Below are 22,461 nucleotides of genomic sequence, written 5' to 3' on the forward strand. Positions count from 1 at the left end.
GTGGAGGTAGTGATAGGGATTGATGGATAGAGAAAGGGGATGTAGAGGGAGACGGAAGAAGTCCTCCCTGCCTCACTGCATTTAATAGAGTGCATGCTGCTGGAGCATAGGACTATGGGTAAAAGTGCCGCACCTCCAGATGGGATATTATTTTACACCCCCCACAGCTCCCTCTCTACCTCTCTCTCTCTCCTTTCTTTTCTCTACCTCTCTCCTCTCTCTCCTTTCTCTGCTCTACCTCTCTCTCTCCTCTACCTCTCTCCTCTCTCCTCTCTACCTCTCTCTCCTCTCTCTCTCCTTTCTCCTCTCTCTCTCCTTTCTCCCTTTCCTTTTTTTCACCCTTTCTCCACCTTTCCTCTCTCCTGTTCCCTCTCCCCCTGATGTCTTCAGCAGGAGTGTAGACATGAAGTTAATGCATTGTGATTCATGGGAATAGCAGGCAGTGGGAGAGCACACACACACACACACACACACACACACACACACACACACACACACACACACACACACACACACACACACACACACACACACACACACACACACACACACACACACACACACACACACACACACACACACACACACACACACACACACACACACACACACACACACACACACACACACACACACACAGCAGCATGTTAGTCTCCTAATTCCGTCTGGCTGTAAAGCCATCATACAGACCTCACTCTACAGGACCTGCACTTACAGAGTAGAATGCAGTATACACTCCCTCTAGAGTTTAGCTGTTCCTGTAGATCAGGGGTGTCAAACAAATTCTTCCCCGGGGGGCGCATTCGGTCTTCAACGAGGTCCAGAGGGCTGCACTGAAAATGTGTTATATTTCCTTGCTGTCAAAATGTGCAAAAAATAGTCCTAAAATGGATTCAATTGTTTTTCCCCCTTATCAATCTACACACAATACCCCATAATGAAAAAGCAAAAACTGCAAATTTATAAAAAATGTCAAACTGAAATATCATATTTACCTAAGTATTCAGACACTTTGCAATGAGACTTGAAATTGAGCTCAGGTGCATCCTGTTTTCATTGAGCATCCTTGAGATCTGAATGCTTATGTAAATAAGGTATTTAAGTTGTTTATTTGTAATAAATTAGCAAACATTTCTAAAAACTTGTTTTCATGTTGTCATTATGGGGTATTGTGTGTAGGTTGATGAGGGGAAAAACAATTTAATCCATTTTTGAATAAGGCTGTAATGTAACAAAAAGTGAAAAAAGTGAAGGGGTCTGAATACTTTCCGAAATGCACTATACAGCTCTGGAAAAAATTAAGAGACCACTGCAAAATGATCAGTCTCTGGTTTTACTAGTTATAGGTATGTGTTTGGGTAAAATGAATATTTTTGTTTAATTCTATAAACTACTGACAACATTTCTCCCAAATTCTAAATAAAAATATTGTCATTTAGAGCATTTATTTGCAGAAAATGACAACTGGTCAAAATAACAGAAAAGATGCAGTGTTGTCAGACCTCGAATAATGCAAAGAAAATAAGTTCATATTCATTTTTAAACAACACAATTATGTTTTAACTTAGGAAGAGTTGAGAAACCAATATTTGGTGGGATAACCCTGATTTTCAATCACAGCTTTCATGCGTCTTAGCATGCTCTCCACCAGTCTTTCACATTGACAAAGTGGGGGGCGGCAGGTAGCCTAGTGGTTAGAGCATTGGACTAGTAACCGAAAGGTTGCAAGATTGAATCCCCGAGCTGACAAGGTACAAATCTGTCTTTTGGCCCCTGAACAAGGCAGTTAACCCACTGTTCCTAGGCCGTCATTGAAAATAAGAATTTGTTCTTAACTGACTTGCCTAGTTAAATAAAGGTAAAATAAAAAATAATTGATGTTGGGTGAGATTATGCCACTCCTGGTGCAAAAAATAAAGCATCTCAGCTTTGTTTGATGGCTTGTGACCATCCATCTTCCTCTTGATCACATTCCAGAGATTTTCAATGGGGTTCAGGTCTGGAGATCGGGCTGGCCATGACAGGGTCTTGATCTGGTGGTCCATCCACACCTTGATTGACCTGGCTGTGTGGCATGGAGCATTGTCCTGCTGGAGAAAACAATCCTCAGAGTTGGGGAACATTGTCAGAGGAGAAGGAAGCAACTTTTCAGCCAACAGTGGAGAGGCAATTCCGGGATGCTGGCCTTCTAGGCAGAGTTCCTCTGTCCAGTTATTTTGCCCATCTTAATCTTTAATTTGTATTGGTTAATCTGAGATATGGCTTTTTCTTTGCAACTCTGCCTAGAAGGCCAGCATCCCGGAGTCGCCTCTTCACTGTTGACGTTCAGACTGGTGTTTTGAAGGTACTATTTTATGAAGCTGTCAATTGAGGACTTGTGAGGCGTCTGTTTCTCAAACTTGACACTCTAATGTACTTGTCCTCTTGCTCAGTTGTGCACCGGGGCCTCCCACTCCTCTTTCTATTCTGGTTCGAGCTAGTTTGCGCTGTTCTGTGAAGGGAGTAGTACACAGCTCTGTACGAGATCTTCAGTTTCTTGGCAATTTCTCGCATGGAATAGCCTTCATTTCTCAGAACAAGAATAGACTGATGAGTTTCAGAAGAAAGTTCTTTGTTTCTGGCCATTTTGAGCCTGTAATCGAACCCACAAATGCTGATGCTCCAGATACTCAACTAGTCTAAATAAGGCCAGTTTTATTGCTTCTTTAATCAGACAACAGTTTTCAGCTGTGCTAACATCATTGCAAAGCGTTTTCTAATTATCATTTAGCCTTAATAATACATTTGGATTAGCTAAAACAACATGTCATTGGAACACAGGAGTGACGGTTGCTGATAATGGGCTTCTGTACACCTCTGTAGATATTCCATTAAAAATCTGCCGTTTCCAGCTACAATAGTCATTTACTACATTAACAATGTCTACACTGTATTTCTGATCAATTTGATGTTATTTTAATGGACGAAAAATGTGCTTTCCTTTCAAAAACATGGACATTTATAAGTAACCCCAAACTTTTGAACGGTAGTGTATATAATTTTTTTCAATTACGCAAACCACCCGGGAGCCGGATTGGACCCCCTCGCGGGCCGTGTATTTGACACCCTGCAGTAGATCTGAAAGACTCTCTCTCTGCATGGTTGTTTTAAAACACAAGGCATCACCTTACAGATGACCTGCAGGCATCAAAGCCTAAGAAAGCAGAGAGAGTTTGTGTCATTAATCAAATAACTTTCCTTGCTTATCAGAGGAGTGGATGGAGGGTAGGGTAATACTGACCCTGGTGCTGGTCATTTCCCAGCCGTTCCACTGGCCAACCACAGCCCAGCTGTGACCCCCCCTCCCATAGCCCAGCAGGCTGCGTGCTGCTCTGTTTAGACAGCCTGTAATTATTCTGCTAAATTCTTCCAGACCCAATCTCAGGCCAGTACTACTGACCCTCTGAATGTGTGTGTATGCGTGTGTGTGTGTGCGTGTGATATGCCTCCTTGCGTGTGTGTGTCTCTGACTCAGTACCGATCCTGCGTCTCTGATCCAACTCCGCTATGGGAAATGATCATCCTGGAGAGAGGGCTTGGCATGTTTTAGCTGTGACGTCACTGTCCTACACAAAAATAAGAAAAGTAGGCGGCCAGGCCTTCGCAGTAAAGTTTAGTGAACTATTAACAGAAAAGATTTACAAAAGAATACATATAGGAGCAGATCAGCATTGTACATCATGACGCACAACTGCAACACGACTTCTAGAGGCTTCCTCAGGCAGCGTTGTGGATGGAAACTGACGTCTCTAGAGATAGAGGTCGGGACCAGTAAATGTCACATGACAGGAAAATAAACGATATACAAAACATATATACAACATTATCACGCAACATAGAAAATAAGGCACAGGTATATATACAAAGAAAGTGTGTAAAGGGATAATCTATCTGAGTTGCGTGCGTAAAGGACAGTATATGCACTGGTGCGTAAAGGGATAATCTATCTGATTTGCCTGCGTAAAGGACAGTATATGCACTGGTGCGTAAAGGACAGTATATGCACTGGTGCGTAAAGGACAGTATATGCACTGGTGCGTAAAGGACAGTATTTGCACTGGTGCGTAAAGGACAGTATATGCACTGGTGCGTAAAGGACAGTATATGCGCTGGTGTGTAAAGGACAGTATATGCGCTGGTGCGTAAAGGACAGTATATGCACTGGTGCGTAAATTACAGTATATGCACTGGTGCGTAAAGGACTGTATATGCACTGGTACGTAAAGGACAGTATATGCACTGGTGCGTAAAGGACAGTATATGCACTGGTGCGTAAAGGACAGTATATGCACTGGTGCGTAAAGGACAGTATATGCACTGGTGCGTAAAGGACAGTATATGCGCTGGTGCGTAAATGACAGTATATGCACTGGTGCGTAAAGGACAGTATATGCACTGGTGCGTAAAGGACAGTATATGCGCTGGTGCGTAAAGGACAGTATATGCGCTGGTGCGTAAAGGACAGTATATGCGCTGGTGCGTAAAGGACAGTATATGCGCTGGTGCGTAAAGGACAGTATATGCACTGGTGCGTAAAGGACAGTATATGCACTGGTGCGTAAAGGACAGTATATGCACTGGTGCGTAAAGGACAGTATATGCACTGGTGCGTAAAGGACAGTATATGCACTGGTGCGTAAAGGACAGTATATGCACTGGTGCGTAAAGGACAGTATATGCACTGGTGCATTAAGGACAGTATATGCGCTGGTGCGTAAAGGACAGTATATGCGCTGGTGCGTAAAGGACAGTATATGTGCTGGTGCGTAAAGGACAGTATATGCGCTGGTGCGTAAAGGACAGTATATGCACTGGTGCGTAAAGGACCGTATATGCACTGGTGCGTAAAGGACAGTATATGCACTGGTGCGTAAAGGACAGTATATGCACTGGTGCGTAAAGGACAGTATATGCACTGGTGCGTAAAGGACAGTATATGCACTGGTGCGTAAAGGACAGTATATGCACTGGTGCGTAAAGGACAGTATATGCGCTGGTGCGTAAAGGACCGTATATGCACTGGTGCGTAAAGGACAGTATATGCACTGGTGCGTAAAGGACAGTATATGCGCTGGTGCGTAAAGGACAGTATATGCGCTGGTGCGTAAAGGACAGTATATGCACTGGTGCGTAAAGGACAGTATATGCACTGGTGCGTAAAGGACAGTATATGCGCTGGTGCGTAAAGGACAGTATATGCGCTGGTGCGTAAAGGACAGTATATGCACTGGTGCGTAAAGGACAGTATATGCACTGGTGCGTAAAGGACAGTATATGCACTGGTGCGTAAAGGACAGTATATGCACTGGTGCGTAAAGGACAGTATATGCGCTGGTGCGTAAAGGACAGTATATGCACTGGTGCGTAAAGGACAGTATATGCACTGGTGCGTAAAGGACAGTATATGCGCTGGTGCGTAAAGGACAGTATATGCACTGGTGCGTAAAGGACAGTATATGCACTGGTGTGTAAAGGACAGTATATGCACTGGTGCGTAAAGGACAGTATATGCACTGGTGCGTAAATGACAGTATATGCACTGGTGCGTAAAAGACAGTATATGCACTGGTGCGTAAAGGACCGTATATGCACTGGTGCGTAAAGGACAGTATATGCACTGGTGCGTAAAGGACAGTATATGCGCTGGTGCGTAAAGGACAGTATATGCGCTGGTGCGTAAAGGACAGTATATGCGCTGGTGCGTAAAGGACAGTATATGCACTGGAGTGTAAAGGACAGTATATGCACTGGTGCGTAAAGGACAGTATATGCACTGGTGCGTAAAGGACAGTATATGCACTGGTGCGTAAAGGACAGTATATGCACTGGTGCGTAAAGGACAGTATATGCACTGGTGCGTAAAGGACAGTATATGCACTGGTGCGTAAAACACGTTCCATAAAAAAGAAGCACAATATAGTGAATATACTATAATTCAGAAGAGTAAAGTAAAGTACACAAGAGGCTATAGACTAGTCAGTCTAGGACGGGCTAAGTATACTAGTTTAGCTGTAGTTGTTTGTTACGTCCATGGGGATAAACAGTGTCTAGGAGGTGGATCCATTTAGCCTCTTTTTTACATTCTCTATTGCCCAGAATTCTTCAGTTCAATGACTGTATGTTGGTGCTGGATAAAGTGGGCTGCTAGAGGGTAGTTCTCGTCCTGTGTCTAATAGAACTTTTATTTTCTGTGATCCTATCCATCAGAGAAACTATCCACCTATCAAGGCACAAGGCAAGACCGAAATGCAGACACAGGAGGCAGATGGTTGGAGTCTTACAATGTTTAATAATCTAAAAAGGGGTAGGCAAGAGAATGGTCATGGACAGGCAAAAGGTCAAAACCAGATCAGAGTCCAGGAGGTACAGTGTGGCAGACAGGCTCGTGGTCAAGGCAGGCAGAATGGTCAGGCAGGCAGGTACAGAGTCCAGAAACAGGCAAGGGTCAAAACCGGGAGGACTAGAAAAAGGAGAATGCAAAAAGCAGGAGAACGGGAACACTCTGGTTGACTTGGAAACATACAAGACGAACTGGCACAGAGAGACAGGAAACACAGGGATAAATACACTGGGGAAAATAAGCGACACCTGGAGGGGGTGGAGACAATCACAGGAACAGGTGAAACAGATCAGGGTGTGACATCACCAGAGAGGCTTCATACCTCAGAGGGATAGTACATACTGTATATGTCTCACTATGCTGGAATGATACTGTATATGTCTCACTATGCTGGAATGATACTGTACATGTCCTCACTATGCTGGAATGATACTGTACATGTCCTCACTATGCTGGAATGATACTGTACATGTCCTCACTATGCTGGAATGATACTGTATATGTCCTCACTATGCTGGAATGATACTGTACATGTCCTCACTATGATGGAATGATACTGTACATGTCCTCACTATGCTGGAATGATACTGTACATGTCCTCACTATGCTGGAATGATACTGTACATGTCCTCACTATGCTGGAATGCTACTGTATATGTCCTACCTATGCTGGAATGATACTGTACATGTCCCCACTATGCTGGAATGATACTGTACATGTCTTCACTATGCTGGAATGATACTGTACATGTCCTCACTATGCTGGAATGATACTGTACATGTCTCACTATGCTGGAATGATACTGTACATGTCCTCACTATGCTGGAATGATACTGTACATGTCCCCACTATGCTGGAATGATACTGTACATGTCTTCACTATGCTGGAATGATACTGTACATGTCTCACTATGCTGGAATGATACTGTACATGTCTCACTATGCTGGAATGATACTGTACATGTCCTCACTATGCTGGAATGATACTGTACATGTCCTCACTATGATGGAATGATACTGTACATGTCCTCACTATGCTGGAATGATACTGTACATGTCCTCACTATGCTGGAATGATACTGTATATGTCCTCACTATGCTGGAATGATACTGTACATGTCCTCACTATGATGGAATGATACTGTACATGTCCTCACTATGATGGAATAATACTGTACATGTCCTCACTATGCTGGAATGATACTGTACATGTCCTCACTATGATGGAATAATACTGTACATGTCCTCACTATGCTGGAATGATACTGTACATGTCCTCACTATGCTGGAATGATACTGTACATGTCCTCACTATGCTGGAATGATACTGTATATGTCCTACCTATGCTGGAATGATACTGTACATGTCCCCACTATGCTGGAATGATACTGTACATGTCTTCACTATGCTGGAATGATACTGTACATGTCCTCACTATGCTGGAATGATACTGTACATGTCTTCACTATGCTGGAATGATACTGTACATGTCTCACTATGCTGGAATGATACTGTACATGTCTCACTATGCTGGAATAATACTGTACATGTCCTCACTATGCTGGAATGATACTGTACATGTCCTCACTATGATGGAATGATACTGTACATGTCCTCATTATGCTGGAATGATACTGTATATGTCCTCACTATGCTGGAATGATACTGTACATGTCCTCACTATGCTGGAATGATACTGTACATGTCCTCACTATGATGGAATGATACTGTACATGTCCTCATTATGCTGGAATGATACTGTATATGTCCTCACTATGCTGGAATGATACTGTACATGTCCTCACTATGCTGGAATAATACTGTACATGTCTCACTATGCTGGAATGATACTGTATATGTCCTCACTATGCTGGAATGATACTGTACATGTCTCACTATGCTGGAATAATACTGTACATGTCCTCACTATGCTGGAATGATACTGTACATGTCCTCACTATGCTGGAATGATACTGTACATGTCCTCACTATGCTGGAATGATACTGTACATGTCTCACTATGCTGGAATGATACTGTACATGTCTCACTATGCTGGAATGATACTGTACATGTCCTCATTATGCTGGAATGATAATGTACATGTCTCACTATGCTGGAATGATACTGTATATGTCTCACTATGCTGGAATGATACTGTATATGTCTCACTATGCTGGAATGATACTGTACATGTCCTCACTATGCTGGAATGATACTGTACATGTCTCACTATGCTGGAATGATACTGTACATGTCTCACTATGCTGGAATGATACTGTACATGTCCTCACTATGCTGGAATTATACTGTATATGTCCTCACTATGCTGGAATTATACTGTATATGTCCTCACTATGCTGGAATTATACTGTACATGTCTCACTATGCTGGAATGATACTGTACATGTCCTCACTATGCTGGAATGATACTGTACATGTCCTCACTATGATGGAATGATACTGTACATGCCTCACTATGCTGGAATGATACTGTACATGTCTCACTATGCTGGAATGATACTGTACATGTCCTCACTATGATGGAATGATACTGTACATGTCCTCACTATGCTGGAATGATACTGTACATGTCTTCACTATGCTGGAATGATACTGTACATGTCCTCACTATGCTGGAATGATACTGTACATGTCCTCACTATGCTGGAATGATACTGTACATGTCTCACTATGCTGGAATGATACTGTACATGTCTCACTATGCTGGAATGATACTGTACATGTCCTCACTATGCTGGAATGATACTGTATATGTCCTCACTATGCTGGAATGATACTGTACATGTCCTCACTATGCTGGAATGATACTGTATATGTCTCACTATGCTGGAATGATACTGTATATGTCCTCACTATGCTGGAATGATACTCTACATGTCTCACTATGCTGGAATGATACTGTACATGTCCTCATTATGCTGGAATGATACTGTATATGTCCTCACTATGCTGGAATGATACTGTACATGTCTCACTATGCTGGAATGATACTGTACATGTCTCACTATGCTGGAATAATACTGTACATGTCCTCACTATGCTGGAATGATACTGTACATGTCCTCACTATGATGGAATGATACTGTACATGTCCTCATTATGCTGGAATGATACTGTATATGTCCTCACTATGCTGGAATGATACTGTACATGTCCTCACTATGCTGGAATGATACTGTACATGTCCTCACTATGATGGAATGATACTGTACATGTCCTCATTATGCTGGAATGATACTGTATATGTCCTCACTATGCTGGAATGATACTGTACATGTCCTCACTATGCTGGAATGATACTGTACATGTCTCACTATGCTGGAATGATACTGTATATGTCCTCACTATGCTGGAATGATACTGTACATGTCCTCACTATGCTGGAATGATACTGTACATGTCCTCACTATGCTGGAATGATACTGTACATGTCTCACTATGCTGGAATGATACTGTACATGTCCTCACTATGCTGGAATGATACTGTACATGTCCTCACTATGCTGGAATGATACTGTACATGTCCTCACTATGATGGAATGATACTGTACATGTCCTCATTATGCTGGAATGATACTGTATATGTCCTCACTATGCTGGAATGGTACTGTACATGTCTCACTATGCTGGAATGATACTGTACATGTCTCACTATGCTGGAATGATACTGTACATGTCCTCACTATGCTGGAATGATACTGTACATGTCTCACTATGCTGGAATGATACTGTACATGTCTCACTATGCTGGAATGATACTGTACATGTCCTCATTATGCTGGAATGATAATGTACATGTCTCACTATGCTGGAATGATACTGTATATGTCTCACTATGCTGGAATTATACTGTATATGTCTCACTATGCTGGAATGATACTGTACATGTCCTCACTATGCTGGAATGATACTGTACATGTCTCACTATGCTGGAATGATACTGTACATGTCTCACTATGCTGGAATGATACTGTACATGTCCTCACTATGCTGGAATTATACTGTATATGTCCTCACTATGCTGGAATGATACTGTATATGTCCTCACTATGCTGGAATGATACTGTACATGTCTCACTATGCTGGAATGATACTGTACATGTCCTCACTATGCTGGAATGATACTGTACATGTCCTCACTATGATGGAATGATACTGTACATGCCTCACTATGCTGGAATGATACTGTACATGTCTCACTATGCTGGAATGATACTGTACATGTCCTCACTATGATGGAATGATACTGTACATGTCCTCACTATGCTGGAATGATACTGTACATGTCTTCACTATGCTGGAATGATACTGTACATGTCCTCACTATGCTGGAATGATACTGTACATGTCTCACTATGCTGGAATGATACTGTACATGTCTCACTATGCTGGAATGATACTGTACATGTCCTCACTATGCTGGAATGATACTGTATATGTCCTCACTATGCTGGAATGATACTGTACATGTCTTCACTATGCTGGAATGATACTGTACATGTCCTCACTATGCTGGAATGATACTGTATATGTCTCACTATGCTGGAATGATACTGTATATGTCCTCACTATGCTGGAATGATACTGTACATGTCCTCATTATGCTGGAATGATACTGTATATGTCCTCACTATGCTGGAATGATACTGTACATGTCTCACTATGCTGGAATGATACTGTACATGTCTCACTATGCTGGAATAATACTGTACATGTCCTCACTATGCTGGAATGATACTGTACATGTCCTCACTATGATGGAATGATACTGTACATGTCCTCATTATGCTGGAATGATACTGTATATGTCCTCACTATGCTGGAATGATACTGTACATGTCCTCACTATGCTGGAATGATACTGTACATGTCCTCACTATGATGGAATGATACTGTACATGTCCTCATTATGCTGGAATGATACTGTATATGTCCTCACTATGCTGGAATGATACTGTACATGTCCTCACTATGCTGGAATGATACTGTACATGTCTCACTATGCTGGAATGATACTGTATATGTCCTCACTATGCTGGAATGATACTGTACATGTCCTCACTATGCTGGAATGATACTGTACATGTCCTCACTATGATGGAATGATACTGTACATGTCTCACTATGCTGGAATGATACTGTATATGTCCTCACTATGCTGGAATGATACTGTACATGTCCTCACTATGCTGGAATGATACTGTACATGTCCTCACTATGCTGGAATGATACTGTACATGTCCTCACTATGCTGGAATGATACTGTACATGTCCTCACTATGCTGGAATGATACTGTACATGTCCTCACTATGATGGAATGATACTGTACATGTCCTCACTATGCTGGAATGATACTGTACATGTCCTCATTATGCTGGAATGATACTGTATATGTCCTCACTATGCTGGAATGATACTGTACATGTCTCACTATGCTGGAATGATACTGTACATGTCTCACTATGCTGGAATGATACTGTACATGTCTCACTATGCTGGAATAATACTGTACATGTCCTCACTATGCTGGAATGATACTGTACATGTCCTCACTATGCTGGAATGATACTGTACATGTCCTCACTATGATGGAATGATACTGTACATGTCCTCACTATGATGGAATGATACTGTACATGTCCTCATTATGCTGGAATGATACTGTATATGTCCTCACTATGCTGGAATGATAATGTACATGTCTCACTATGCTGGAATGATACTGTATATGTCTCACTATGCTGGAATGATACTGTATATGTCTCACTATGCTGGAATGATACTGTACATGTCCTCATTATGCTGGAATGATAATGTACATGTCTCACTATGCTGGAATGATACTGTATATGTCTCACTATGCTGGAATGATACTGTATATGTCTCACTATGCTGGAATGATACTGTACATGTCTCACTATGCTGGAATGATACTGTACATGTCCTCATTATGCTGGAATGATAATGTACATGTCTCACTATGCTGGAATGATACTGTATATGTCTCACTATGCTGGAATGATACTGTATATGTCTCACTATGCTGGAATGATACTGTACATGTCCTCACTATGCTGGAATGATACTGTACATGTCTCACTATGCTGGAATGATACTGTACATGTCTCACTATGCTGGAATGATACTGTACATGTCCTCACTATGCTGGAATTATACTGTATATGTCCTCACTATGCTGGAATGATACTGTATATGTCCTCACTATGCTGGAATGATACTGTACATGTCTCACTATGCTGGAATGATACTGTACATGTCCTCACTATGCTGGAATGATACTGTACATGTCCTCACTATGATGGAATGATACTGTACATGCCTCACTATGCTGGAATGATACTGTACATGTCTCACTATGCTGGAATGATACTGCACATGTCCTCACTATGATGGAATGATACTGTACATGTCCTCACTATGCTGGAATGATACTGTATATGTCCTCACTATGCTGGAATGATACTGTACATGTCCTCACTATGCTGGAATTATACTGTACATGTCCTCATTATGCTGGAATTATACTGTATATGTCCTCACTATGCTGGAATGATACTGTACATGTCTCAGTATGCTGGAATGATACTGTACATGTCTCAGTATGCTGGAATGATACTGTACATGTCTCACTATGCTGGAATGATACTGTATATGTCCTCACTATGCTGGAATGATACTGTACATGTCTCAGTATGCTGGAATGATACTGTACATGTCTCACTATGCTGGAATGATACTGTATATGTCTCACTATGCTGGAATGATACTGTACATGTCCTCACTATGTTGGAATGATACTGTACATGTCCTCACTATGTTGGAATGATACTGTACATGTCCTCACTATGCTGGAATGATACTGTACATGTCCTCACTATGTTGGAATGATACTGTACATGTCCTCACTATGCTGGAATGATACTGTACATGTCCTCACTATGCTGGAATGATACTGTACATGTCTCACTATGCTGGAATGATACTGTACATGTCCTCACTATGATGGAATGATACTGTACATGCCTCACTATGCTGGAATGATACTGTACATGTCTCACTATGCTGGAATGATACTGCACATGTCCTCACTATGATGGAATGATACTGTACATGTCCTCACTATGCTGGAATGATACTGTATATGTCCTCACTATGCTGGAATGATACTGTACATGTCCTCACTATGCTGGAATTATACTGTACATGTCCTCATTATGCTGGAATTATACTGTATATGTCCTCACTATGCTGGAATGATACTGTACATGTCTCAGTATGCTGGAATGATACTGTACATGTCTCAGTATGCTGGAATGATACTGTACATGTCTCACTATGCTGGAATGATACTGTATATGTCCTCACTATGCTGGAATGATACTGTACATGTCTCAGTATGCTGGAATGATACTGTACATGTCTCACTATGCTGGAATGATACTGTATATGTCCTCACTATGCTGGAATGATACTGTACATGTCTCAGTATGCTGGAATGATACTGTACATGTCTCACTATGCTGGAATGATACTGTATATGTCTCACTATGCTGGAATGATACTGTACATGTCCTCACTATGTTGGAATGATACTGTACATGTCCTCACTATGTTGGAATGATACTGTACATGTCCTCACTATGCTGGAATGATACTGTACATGTCCTCACTATGTTGGAATGATACTGTACATGTCCTCACTATGCTGGAATGATACTGTACATGTCCTCACTATGCTGGAATGATACTGTACATGTCTCACTATGCTGGAATGATACTGTATATGTCCTCACTATGCTGGAATGATACTGTACATGTCTCACTATGCTGGAATGATACTGTATATGTCCTCACTATGGTGGAATGATACTGTACATGTCTCAGTATGCTGGAATGATACTGTACATGTCGCACTATGCTGGAATGATACTGTATATGTCTCACTATGCTGGAATGATACTGTACATGTCCTCACTATGCTGGAATGATACTGTACATGTCCTCACTATGTTGGAATGATACTGTATATGTCCTCACTATGATGGAATGGTACTGTATATGTCTCACTATGCTGGAATGATACTGTACATGTCCTCACTATGCTGGAATGATACTGTACATGTCCTCATTATGCTGGAATGATACTGTATATGTCCTCACTATGATGGAATGGTACTGTATATGTCTCACTATGCTGGAATGATACTGTACATGTCCTCATTATGCTGGAATGATACTGTACATGTCCTCACTATGATGGAATGGTACTGTATATGTCTCACTATGCTGGAATGATACTGTACATGTCTCACTATGCTGGAATGATAATTGGTCAGCTCTGATGAGTGTCATAGTGCTTTATATGATATGGAAAGTAGAAGGGTCATTTACAGACTGTGGCCAATGTAGTCAACCTTCAATTAGTCATTGTTATCTCAGTGAGGGAAATGGATTCCAAGAAAGACATATGACTGCACATGCGTATAATGGCCTAATGTGTGTGGTTATGAAATTAAGCAAGACTCTCTGACTGGTCTGATCCAACTGAAATAAATGATAACAGTTATTCTGATGAAAAGTAATCAATAATTGATTGTAGACTCAGGTCCTTGGTGACAGTGCATCAGGTCCTTGGTGACAGTGCCTCAGGTCCTTGGTGACAGTGCCTCAGGTCCTTGGTGACAGTGAATCAGGTCCTTGGTGACAGTGCCTCAGGTCCTTGGTGACAGTGCCTCAGGTCCTTGGTGACAGTGCCTCAGGTTCTTGGTGACAGTGCCTCAGGTGCTTGGTGACAGTGCCTCAGGTCCTTGGTGACAGTGTATCAGGTCCTTGGTGACAGTGCCTCAGGTCCTTGGTGACAGTGCCTCAGGTCCTTGGTGACAGTGCATCAGGTCCTTGGTGACAGTGCCTCAGGTCCTTGGTGACAGTGCCTCAGGTCCTTGGTGACAGTGCCTCAGGTCCTTGGTGACAGTGCCTCAGGTCCTTGGTGACAGTGCCTCAGGTCCTTGGTGACAGTGCCTCAGGTCTTGGGTGACAGTGCCCCAGGTCCTTGGTAACAGTGCATCAGGTCCTTGGTGACAGTGCCTCAGGTCCTTGGTGACAGTGCATCAGGTCCTTGGTGACAGTGCCTCAGGTCCTTGGTGACAGTGCCTCAGGTCCTTGGTGACAGTGCCTCAGGTCCTTGGTGTCAGTGCCTCAGGTCCTTGGTGACAGTGCATGTGTGTGTTATTAACGCTCTGTGTGTGTATGTTTGTGTGTTTAGGTGAGTTTGGGGAGGTGTGCAGTGGTCGTCTGCGTCTGCCCAGTAAGAAGGAGATCTGTGTGGCAATCAAGACGCTGAAGGCAGGATACACCGACAAACAGAGGCGGGACTTCCTGTCCGAGGCGTCAATCATGGGACAGTTTGACCATCCAAACATCATCAGGCTGGAGGGAGTGGTCACCAAGAGTACGTACAGACCATATCTTACTATACAATAAGAATGAGAGAAAAACAAACGTATCACTCATTAAATATTGGCGTGATATTTATGTATGTATGAAGTATGTTATGCCTGGCCAGATGGAGCCTAAAGAATCCTGCCCATAAGAAAACCTTGGACAGAATGTGTTGTTGGTTATACACTGAACAATTCTATGAAACTGGCTACACCTTTACAAGAGAATCCATTTTTATTGAGTTCTATTGGCTTGAATCTCACCCTCCCTCCCGAGGCTCCTTAACAAAGATATTCTCACACACTCACACATTCTCAGCCTCTTAAAGGTAATTACTCGAAAAACGGTGAAATAATTACTTTGACCTCTGGTCCACAATCAGAGTCGGTCTCCACCTCACTGCACTCTCCGCCTGTTAACTCACTCTGGCCTGGTGCATGCGCGCACGTACGCACACACACACACACACACACACACACACACACACACACACACACACACACACACACACACACACACACACACACACACACACACACACACACATACACACACACACACACACACACACACACACACACACACATACACACACACATAATACTGCTGTTCTGGCCATGTCGTTATACTGAAGAGTTAAACCTATAAAATCTCTCCCTCTGATCGCTCTACAGCAGATGAACTGATCAGTTTAAAGGAACAAGCAGGCTTGTAAAACTCACAGTAAAACTTTACAGAGGTTAGCCAGCTCTGGTCAACTTGACCAGCAGGCCAGAACAGATCTGTTTTAATGATGTTTCATATCAGTTGTAGCCCAGCCATGGATTTCTGAATCATAATATACAGTAGTTGAAAATAATTATACGATAGGGCTGGAAGATATGGGCCAAAAATCGAATTGCGTTTTGTTTTTACCAAATATTGCAATTGCAAATTGATTTGTGATATACAAAACACTTGGGTGAACTGTAGGAATATTAAAATAATGATTTAAAAGCAAAGTGGAAAGCAGCATTGTTCTTCTTTGAAACAATCCGTTGACTGCATTTGAGCAGCTGCAAGAGTAGAGAGGGAGAGAGACGACAAACGGAGAGACGACAAACAGAGTAAACTATAAAAATTGACATTTCACTCAGTGGCAATTCAAAATATTGCATGCGATATATATTGAGTGAAGGTGAATCCAGGTGAAAGCTATAATCCCTTATTGATAACACTCGTCACTTCAAACAGTGTAGATGAAGGGGAGGAAACAGGTTAAAGAAGGATTTTTAAGCCTTGAGACAATTGAGACATAGATTGTGTGTGTGCCATTCAGAGGGTGAATGGGCAAGACAAAATATTTATGTGCTTTTGAACAGGGTATGGTAGTAGGTGCCTGGCGCAACAGTTTGAGTGTGAAAAGAACTGCGACGCTGCTGGGTTTTTCACGCTTAACAGTTTCCTGTGTGTATCAAGAATCTTTTATTTTTAATTTTTTTTCACCTTTATTTAACCAGGTAGGCCAGTTGAGAACAAGTTCTCATTTACAACTGTGACCTGGCCAAGATAAAGCAAAGCAGTGCGACACAAACAACAGCACAGAATTACACATGGAATAAACAAACGTACAGTCAATAACACAATAGAAAAAGTCTGGTCCACCACTCAAAGGACATCCAGCCAACTTGACACAACTGTGGGAAGCATTGGAGTCAACATGCACAGCATCCCTGTGGAATGCTTTCAACACCTTGTAGAGTTCATGTCCCGATGAATTGAGGCTGTTCTGAGAGCAAAAGGGGGTGCAACTCAATATTAGGAAGGTGTTCCTAATGTTTGGTAAACTCAGTGTAGATCTCTACCATATGGATATTGAACATGTAAATAATGTGATTTCAATGTGAATTACATTTAATTGTGCAGCCCTATTATACAATGTCGATAATGACATGTAAAAATGATATGTTTACCAGAAGAAGTTCTACGGAAGTTCTTAATATACATAATGCTTCTGATATGGCTCTTGCACATATTTTCTCTAAAGGTTTGTGGCCATGGAATCTAAGTTCTCCTGAAAAACAGACTAAAAGGTAAAAAGGAAATCCTGTGTATTCTAGTTGACGGTTTAGATAAAAACACTGTGCCGTGTGAAAACTATTATCTCTTAGCATTATGACAGGACCACAGTTACTCAGCAAAGTCAGTGAAAACCCACTCAGTTTCCCATTCTTCTGGCTGTACATAGAACCCGGAGAGGAATGCAAAATTGCCCTTTTGTTTTTTCAATCATATAGGGATTCTATTTGTCGAATACATCTTCCATCACTCTGACTATTAAAGCCCTGCTGGTGAATAATGCCAGGCTTAATTGCAAATTATTCTTTGTTTCTTTCTGTTTTTAGGATAGAATGAGGGGAGAGCATAGTAACGTGTGTGTGTGTGCGTGCATGTGTTTGTGTCTGTGTGTTGGAGGGGTACTCTATGATTGATAGCAGGCTCTTAGGGGTTTGGTTGGCATGCGAGAACAGACTGACACACACTCACACACACACACACACACACGGTCCTGTCTGTGCTCTAGGGTGATTTATTAACCCAGTCCTGTTAATTCTTAATAATCCAGAGACTTTCACACCTCATTAAGCTTTCTGCTGCTTTTGGCTGCACCGCACACACACACATACGCATGCATTGGTAATAGCCGACTTTTGGCTGATAAAAAAAGTTAAAAGCCGATAAATAAAAATGGCGCCGGCAGAAGAAGAAAAAAACCCATTGTGATATAATGCTTTTTAGTCTATTAATTGATGGAAATACCAGTCGATGGAAATACATTTGACTGGTCATGCTTATCGGTCTATGGGTTAATTTGCATAATTTTGTGGAATTAAATTGGTGCGTGTGTACAGTATATTCGTTATGCATATTATTTATCACAAACGTACAGCATACAGATACAGAGCCTTTGAGCAGAAAATTGTCCAGACAGTGCAAGAGCCAGACAGCATCTCAAACAGCAAATTAACATTTTATTGCATATTATGAGGCATGAATACTGATTGGCTGACAGCCATGGTATATCAGACCGTATACCACGGGTGTGACAAAACCTTTCTTTGGTTTGTGGTATATGGTCAATATACCACAGCTAAAGGTTGTATCCAGGCACACTACGTTTGTCACGCATGCTCCCGCTCTTCCCCCCTGGCGCTCGAGGGCGCCAGGCTCCCCAGCATTGCGCACACCTGCCTTCCCCCCGTCACGTGCATCAGCAATTTATTGGACTCACCTGGACTCAATCACCTCTGTTATTACCTTCCCTATATCTGTCTGGTTCCCGCTCTGTTCCCTGCTTCTGCATTGGTTGTCATATGTCCTTGGTTACCCGTGTGCTGACGCTGTTCCTGTCCTGTTACCTGTCTGTTCTGCATTAAATGTTCAACACCCCCTACCTGCTTCTCATCTCCGGCGTCAGTCCTTACAACGGTAGTCCTTACAGCGGTGCATCATGTATAAGAACAGCTCTTAGCTGTGGTATATTGACCATATACCACACCCACTTGTGCGTTATTGGTTAATTAGATCTCCCCTCTTTCTACATTTCTAACGGATATTTTCATCTCTGTCACATGAAACCGCTCACACTTTGGCAACGGTGTTTTCCCATTAATTGCATTATGGAACGAAAATGTGTGCGTTGTGCTTATTGCTGCGCTTATAATGTGAAGAAAAAATTGTTTATCAACATTTTAAGCGAAATATTTTGATCTGTTCGATCAGACTCATTGCTTTGGAGAAAGAAAAAAAGATGTAACCTAGGTCTACTGGTTGTATGAATTTGGGATCTATTGTCCCACAACTGTCCCAGAGTCTGTTTGGAATAGGCTATTTCTTTCTCCACAAGCTGACCAATAGAATAGGTAAACTTTTCTACTATGGGGGATAGTAGATTGACAGGCTAGTGATGTTACTGTTGGTTACTGGTCTTGTTGATGAGGAAAAGTAAATGTGGACAGTTATTCAAACATCTTCAAAGTGCACATCTGAATTCAGTAAGAAGGGCCGCACATCGTTGCATCCTCGACTTGCATGTTCTGTATGAGTTACCATCATCTAAATGTGATTTCTGCCATTCTGAGCACCGTGGGTGGACGCCCTAATCAGTTTACACACCCAATGCCTATGGGTCCGGTCAATTTCTCAAATGTCTAATAAATTAAAATGCTCCCGGTCAAATGTCCGGAGCCACATTTTCCTAAAGGAAACCCTGACACACACACACGCACACACACACGCACGCACGCACACACACACACACACACACACACACACACACACACACACACACACACACACACACACACACACACACACACACACACACACACACACACACACACACACACACACACACACACACACACACACACAGAGAGGGGAGCAAAGGAGAGGATAAATGTAACGCCCGTCGTTAGGTGGAATAGAGGAGGACCAAATCGCAGCGTGGTACGTTTCCATATTTATTGGAACACTTATAAACACGAACAAAACAATAAACAGAATGAAACCAACGATGCTGAATCAGACCTGAACATGTGAACCTAGTGAAACCAAAGAACGCAATGAACAGGAACAATCACCCACAAACAAACAGTGAACAGAGCCTACCTAAATATGGTTCCCAATCAGAGACAACGTAAAACACCTGCCTCTGATTGAGAACCATATCAGGCCAATCAGACACACCTAAACCAATGAGACACAAAACATAGAATATACCCATCCAGCTCACGTCCTGACCAACTAAACAAAGACTAAACAAAGGAAATAAGGTCAGGAACGTGACAATAAAAAGCGGAGGAGGTTTAGGGAGTCTGTTTTATCTGAAACTATAAAGGCTGTCCTGTGAGGTGAATGGGCCAATCCATCACAACTTTCTATAGAGGGGGGTGTTGGGCAAATCCATCAGGGTCTTTTAGAGGGGGGTGTTTAACGATGTCTACGACTGTGTTTGTGCCAGCAGTGTTTCTTATGTTAATGGAGGTGCTGTTATTTCTAGACGAGTTACAGGTTGGACTGTCAGTTAGTCAGACCCTTATCACTACACTGTGAAATCTAGATCTAGCGCTTGAGATGTAATGAAAAATCTGTTTGCACTCACTTTAATTTTACAGTTCCAAGGTTTGTGTCTGGTTAGACTGTAAACTCTCCTTCCAGACTCACATTAAGCATCTCCATTCCAAAATTATATCTAGAATCGGCATCCTATTTCGCAACAAAGCATCCTTCACTCATGGAACGAATTGCAAAAACAGCATCAGCTGTCAGAGCAGCTTACAGATCATTGCACCTGTACATAGCCCCTCTGTAAATAGCCCATCAAACGTACCCTCGTAAAACTGACTATCCTACCAATCCTTGACTTCGGCGATGTCATTTACAAAATAGCCTCCAACACTCTACTCAGCAAATTGGATGCAGTCTATCAGTGCCATCCGTTTTGTCACCAAAGCCCCATATACCACCCACCACTGCGATCTGTATGCTCTCGTTGGCTGGCCCTCGCTTCATATTCATCGCCAAACCCACTGGCTCCAGGTCATCTATAAGTCTTTGCTAGCTATCTCAGCTCACTGGTCACCATAGCAGCATCCACCCGTAGCACGCGCTCCAGCAGGTATATTTAAATTCCTCCTTTGTCCGCCTTTCCTTCCAGTTCTCTGCTGCCAATGACTGGAAGGAATTGCAAAAACAGCATCAGCTGTCAGAGCAGCTTACAGATCATTGCACCTGTACATAGCCCCTCTGTAAATAGCCCATCCAAGTACCTCATCCCCATACTGTTTTTTCTTCTTTCTCCTTTGCACCCCAGTATCTCTACTTGCACATTCATCTTCTGCACATCTATCACTCCAGTGTTTATTGCTAATTTGGAATTACTTCGCCACCACAGCCTATTTATTGCCTTACCTTCCTAATCTTACCTCATTTGCACACACTGTATATAGACTTTTCTATTGTGTTTTTGACTGAACGTTTGTTTATTCCATGTGTAACTCTGTGTTGTTATTTGTGTCGCACTGCTTTGCTTTATCTTAGCCAGGTCGCAGTTGTAAATGAGAACTTGTTCTCAACTGGCCTACCTGGTTAAATAAAGGTGAAATGAAAAAAAAAAAGAATCAAGTAATTGAAAGGTGCTGGTTGTGGTAAGGTTCAACCACTGCTCTGACCACACCTAGCCTTGTTTTATGCACCATTCAATTGCAAGCAGTTTGTGAGGGAGCCAGTTTTATTAATTGAAGTTTATTTTTCCAACGAGGGTTATAAATGTGTTTCTTTTTACAGCAGGTTCCATCATCCCCTACCTCTGACAGATCTGGAAATGAGTTCTGCGTTGCCAGATGTGGAATTTTACTTTGATACATTTACAATGTGCCTGACAGAGAGAGGGAGAGGGGGATGGAGAGAGATGGAGAGAGGGATGGGGAGAGTGCAGGAGAGCGATAGATGGAGAGAGAGAGTGAGAAAGCAAAAGAGAGAGCGAGGGAGGGAGGGATGAAACGGGGAAAAGGGGAACACATTTCCATCTGACACACACCTGTCGTGACACCAGTGC

General features: G+C 42.2%; 1 protein-coding gene across 2 annotated transcripts in view; it reads left to right on the forward strand.

Moving 5' to 3' along the window:
* The window catches only part of LOC139538807 (ephrin type-A receptor 3-like), a 148,451-nt gene that overhangs the window by 92,052 nt on the left and 33,938 nt on the right, over positions 1 to 22,461 (forward strand). For both annotated transcript variants that reach the window (XM_071341261.1, XM_071341259.1), the window contains exon 11: positions 15,688 to 15,873. In XM_071341261.1, coding sequence (XP_071197362.1) covers positions 15,688 to 15,873 — 186 coding nt within the window. The remainder of the gene's footprint in view (positions 1 to 15,687; positions 15,874 to 22,461) is intronic.

Source organism: Salvelinus alpinus, chromosome 14, assembly GCF_045679555.1.
Source record: "Salvelinus alpinus chromosome 14, SLU_Salpinus.1, whole genome shotgun sequence".
Lineage (NCBI taxonomy): Eukaryota > Metazoa > Chordata > Actinopteri > Salmoniformes > Salmonidae > Salvelinus > Salvelinus alpinus.